Genomic DNA, 5,672 nt, shown 5'->3' on the forward strand with positions numbered 1-5,672 from the left:
GTTTGGGAACCACTGCACTTTGGTTCCCAAAGTTGGGCTTGGGACCCAATTATGGGTCATGAAGCACCTTGGATAATCTCCAGAAATCAATTTAAAGAGTAATAAAATAATTGCTGATGTAATATTTCCCTATAATTATTACAAAGGCACAAAATAAGTAAAAATAAGTATTTATATTTGTGTATAAGCTGTTTAGATTGTCAAAAAGCCTGTATTTTTAGGGTTATTAACAAAGTTCATGTACTCAGACCAGTAATAATACCAGTAATATTTGGGGTCACAAGTTTTTGCCATGAATATTTTGTGGGTCAGAAGACAAAAAGTTTGGGAACCACTGGTTTATATTATTGCACTTTGTTCTTCTCAGGGTAAAACTTTGGGCACCCCTGGTCCACACAAAATGATCATTTACATGCATTTAGGCAGATGTCATTTAAAGTGGGATAAATCAAGCTGTTACCTCAAAATTACTGTGCTGGGTTTTCAGACTGTAAGAAACTTCTCCATTCAGGTCATAATCCTTGTCAACAGCAGAGATCATGAAAATAACTGATCCTGGGTCTGCTTCCACCTGCACTACAGCATAGTAGGGGAGGTTCACAAACTCTGGAGCATTGTCATTAGCATCTTCTACCTAGAAGAAAGTAAATATTTTAAAGAAAAAGGTAAAGAGATCACCAAAAATACAAAAAACTGCATCCATGGAACAGAAGAAATGATGGTAATAATGATGGTTCAGATCTTTTGAAGCTGCGAGCTGACAAAATCACATTTTACCAGAGAGCTCAATGAAGGTTGATCTATTTAAGTAACATGTTTTGTTATCATTGTGTTAATGATTATTGTCCTATCAAGCTATCAAACTGCAGAAATTTAGATTGTTGTGAAACCCCTCACACACTTTATAAATGTCTCAGTGTATTTAAAACAAAAATTTAACTTTTTTATTACAGTTGCCGCTTTATTCTGCACGTCTTTGAAGACACGGCTTTTTGAAATATTCAGATTTTACTGACTAAATTTATTAGAGCTGCAGCTGTACAGGAAACTCAACATCAAACACAAATGGGAAAAAAAGGAGAAAAAAGAAAAATGTGTTATGACTGGATCCTATAGAGAACTTCATGTCTTGACAAGATTTAAACACCGACTTCATAACAAAGATTCAAACTGCGCCACCGAGGCTGTAGAAGAGTATACATGAGGGAGTACATTGACTTACTGTATAGCAAAAACTCAAGTTAAAACTAATTTAACAGATTAAAATGTGAGAAAAATTTGACTAATCAATTTAGATTTGTATATTGTATTCCTTTAATTACCATATTTATGCATCCATAATGTTCGGATGTTCTGCTGACTTCCATCCGAGGAAAATTGTGACAGATTTTTTAATGTACTACCACAAAAAWGGATGAAAAACTACTCTGGCAGTGGACTGTTTCAGCCACAAACACGCTCATGTGTATCCCCCCAAAAATAATCTCTTTCCCCACCAGAGGGTACACCACAAAGGCTGAAAAATCATCAAGTCTTTATGAAATTTGGTGTAGCATTATACATAAGCATTATACTTGAATCAGTGCAAATGGTACACAGAAAAACTGTTACTTTAAGTTAAATAAGACTTTTGTTTACAGCAGCTTCTCTGGCCATCATCAAATGCCCACATTCWTGTGATGCTTGTTTATGCCAAACAGAGTTCAGACATTTACTCTCAGACAGCCTTTGATCAGCGTTTTGAGTGTTTTAAGTAGTTCAACAAGCAAAAAGGAAATTCAAACATCATCTTCTGTTTGATGTCGTCAGTATGTTTTTTTTAAGCCAACCGTAACGCAAATAACTTGTGATTTTTGCCAAAATTGCCAGAAGGTAAAAAAATAAAAAGGTTCAGTGGTCGGATTTATAAAACTGGCGTACGCACAATGTGAGCCCAGAAACTTGTGTACGCCACTTTTCACGCCAAGGTTGTGATTTATAAAATCCAAACTTGACGTGAAAATGTGCGGTGCCTCACGCCAGCTCTGACCCATGTGTACGCTCATTTTGGAGACGTGAAACTGCGACACAGATGGTGAAGTGAAGAATTAGAGCCACACTGTGTAATGATCACTGTCAGATATTTAATTTCACCTCATCAGACTTAGATTTTTATTCAACTTTATCATCAGCTTTCTTAACAGTAATATTCATGGTTCTGCTGCTGAGCCATGAGGACCTTTGAAACTAAAAAAAACCTTAAATCTTAAATAAAAGTTACGGTGCGCAACTCCCTTCATCTGTTTCTTCCTCAGACGACCCTGACCCACAGACCCCTCCCTGACAAGAACAGCAGGACAGCAAAAGTCACACTTTGGATACACGCACAGGGCGCATCCACCTCGCCAGTGTGAATGTAATAAAACTTCACGTTTAAAGTCCGTATTTGTCACACGCGCGGGGGATGCGTGCGTGCGTGTGTGTGTGTGTGTGCGCGGGGCGGGGGTGTCTGCAGCGGATAACAGAGCAGGCAGGAGGGGAGAGGATGATGAGAAGAGTGGTGGACTTACTTCTAATTTTATCTGACTTTTTTATTTAATTTTTATTGTTTTTATCGTCCTGCAGGCTCTGAGGGAAAATTACTTTGAAGCTGAGTTTTTTAAATAAAAATCGTTAGATTACTCTAAAGCAAAATGAGAGAAAATCTTTGTCAATTACAGATACAGTATTCTGTTCACATGAGCAGCTGTCAGTCAGCACCTGTCAACCTCCAGAGGCATGAAGGAGCGTGTCTGAGTCAATCACTTTTGTTGACATTGATCAGCTGACTGATTTAAATACATCTTAACATCCATGAGGTACTTTGCATTGACTGTTTATGGTTGAGTGTGGGCGTGTAGAGGCTAGAACCTGAGGCGGGATCTCGTGCACAAACTCTGACATGCAGCTGTGATTTATAAATGAAAGGTACGCAGAAACATGCGTACGCACGGTTTTATAAATCTGAATTTTTTTTGGCGTACACCATTTCCGCCTTTTGGCTGTACGTTCACTTTTAGTATGGTTTCCATGCAATCCTTTTTAAATGAGACCCCTGGCCTGTCTGTCCCGCAAAACAAAAGAAAAAAAAAATCAACAAAATTATCTCAGAAGTAGACGTGCTTCCACTCATTCCACACTCACCTGCACTTGCACAGTCACCCTCGCCACCCTCAGTATCTCATCTTCTCTGCTGACTTCCACCACCAGCTCGTAGCTTCCCTTCTCCTCACGGTCAAAAGGCACGCCGGTGGTGTGTATCGCCCCACAGGTGGGCCGAATGGTGAAGCGTCCTCCAGGATTAAGCAGAGTGTACTTCAGCGGGTCATTGAGGCGGTGGCCAACAGTGTTTACGACAGCTACTAAGGTGACATTGGGTACGTTCTCTGGGATGGAGGCTGAATAGACCGGGAGGGTGAAGCCAAGTCCACTGTCGACAGCTTCTCTTACCAGAACTGTGATCGATGCAATGCTGGAAAAACGTCCATCCCAAACCTTAAACACACATAGCACTGTCTTTGTATTATACACAACAGATACATGAGATTTTGATGACAATAGAAACATTATGGAGAAAAGCATTTGGCCACTCATGATTATTACACTAACAAAGACTGTGTGGAGTCCCCCTTTTCACAGTTATAATAGCTTTCRCTCCTCTTGAAAGGTTTTCCACAAACATTTAAATTGTTTTTGTGGAAACTTGTAAAMCATTCAGTCTGTGGAGCATGTCTAAGATCAGGCACTGATGTTGAACAAGATGATCTGACTCGCAATATTTGTTCCATGTTAATCCCAAAGATGCTCAACCAGTCAAATTCTTACACCAAAGTCATCAAACCATGCCTTTATAGTCTGTGCTTCGAGGCAGAGCCATGCTGAAAAAGAATAGGAATTCACACAAAGTGTCACAACATTGGAAGCAAAACTTTATCAAAGATGTTTTGGTATGCTGATAACTGGAGATAATTTGCCTAGTCCAAACCTTGACTTATACACTCAAGTTCAACAATTAATAGGTCTGGCCAAAAATTATTGGCCTTACAGTGCACGTTTCAGCACATTTCTACAGTTGATCAAATTACCTCTCTGTAAAAATCCTTGTCACAGAAGTAGAAGCAAAGTTTTTTCATCAGAAACATTTACTTACCTTGATATTAAAGCGATAACGATCTTTACTGAGGTTTTGATTGGTGATGGTCACTAGTCCAGAATAGCGTTCCACCRTAAAATACTCCAAGTTGATGTCTACCAGAGAATAAACTAGCTGGGGAGTCTTGGACTTTTTTTCACTGATGGGCAAATCAGGGTCTGAAGCCTCAACCCTGAGGACCTCGACTCCCTTGTAGGTAGGCAGCAAGAGGACTGTCTCGTATATGTCCTGGGAGAACTTTGGGGGCGAGTCATTGATGTTAATCACCTAAAACAAGGTGAATACAGTCATGTCTGCAATTAACATTGGAATTAACAAACACACAATCAAGGGTCTTAAGCTGATTCACATCAAATACTTGCCTTTATAATCACCTCTGCAGGACTTTCAGCACTCTTAGAAGGCTGGCCACTGTCTCGAACATGAACCCGAAAGAAGAACTCTGAGAAGGTTTCATAGTCCAAACTGTCAATCGTTCTACAATTTACCAACAAGCAAGAAAACAAACAAAAAGAAAAAGAAAAGAAAAGAAAAGAAAAACAGAGGGATCAGATCATTATGGTGTGTAGCATGTCTGATTTCTTCAAAGCATCAGCACCTACCGAATTGATCCAGTCCCAGAGTCCACACTAAAAAACATACGAGCGGTCTCGTCTATTATCTGGAACACTAAGAGGGCATTATGATTGCGGTCCTTATCGGTGGCTCGGATAACCAAAGGGTTGCCATCCTCTCCCAGAACCACACTGTTGACTGGGGCAGCTTCACTGACTCTGCCCACGTAGCTGTGAAGGAATAAAGAAAAAAACATTGAAAAATCTGTCCATCCAATTATTGTTAATTGTCAACAGTGCTCTCTAAGMGCTCTGTGACAAACTCTGGTACCTGGTTTGTTGAAATTCTGGATGGTTGTCATTGACATCCACCACTTGGATGATGACAGTGGTGCTGGCCTCCGCTCCAGTCATGCTCAGGGCACGCACCATCAGAAAGTAAGCTGATATCAGCTGTCAGAACAGAGAAACTCAATCAGCATTCAAATAGTGCTGAAGTAAATACAATTAAATGGCAAATTTCCCAAAGTTAAAAGCATTCTTCTTGTCATCATTTAATGTTCCTCTAATCGTTATCAGAAATCCCATTCACATTACAGAAACCAAAACTGCAAACAACCAAGGGTGGCACTGGAAGAATCAATTCCTTCCTTCCTTCCATCCATCCATCCATCCATCCATCCATCCATCCATCCATCCATCCATCCATCCATCCATCCATCCTCTTTACCCGCCTCTTTCTTCCTGAGTCATGGTGGTCGCTGGTACTCATGTCCAGCAGTCTAATTAAGTACACAAAGTTCCGCAATTTTCTCAAAAATATTTTTTGTCTGTGGTCAATTTTTTTTCAATCATTTTAAAATCTGTGCTCCATTTGGTCTAATAATTTGACATCTCACGTGTGAAAAATTTTGTGAACTTAAATAGTTGGTCTAGATGAGCAAAAC

The 5,672-nt window shown here is 39.8% G+C and overlaps 1 protein-coding gene across 1 annotated transcript in view; it reads right to left on the reverse strand.

The window, feature by feature from the left end:
* Window positions 1-5,672, reverse strand: part of LOC106514122 (protocadherin Fat 3) — a 93,590-nt gene that overhangs the window by 46,446 nt on the left and 41,472 nt on the right. Inside the window, 6 exon segments of the mRNA XM_074559731.1 lie at window positions 461-634; window positions 3,163-3,513; window positions 4,169-4,438; window positions 4,534-4,648; window positions 4,774-4,956; window positions 5,057-5,195. Coding sequence (XP_074415832.1) covers window positions 461-634; window positions 3,163-3,513; window positions 4,169-4,438; window positions 4,534-4,648; window positions 4,774-4,956; window positions 5,057-5,195 — 1,232 coding nt within the window.

The sequence above is a fragment of the Austrofundulus limnaeus genome, unplaced genomic scaffold (assembly GCF_001266775.1).
Source record: "Austrofundulus limnaeus strain Quisiro unplaced genomic scaffold, Austrofundulus_limnaeus-1.0 Scaffold17, whole genome shotgun sequence".
Taxonomy (NCBI): Eukaryota; Metazoa; Chordata; class Actinopteri; order Cyprinodontiformes; family Rivulidae; genus Austrofundulus; species Austrofundulus limnaeus.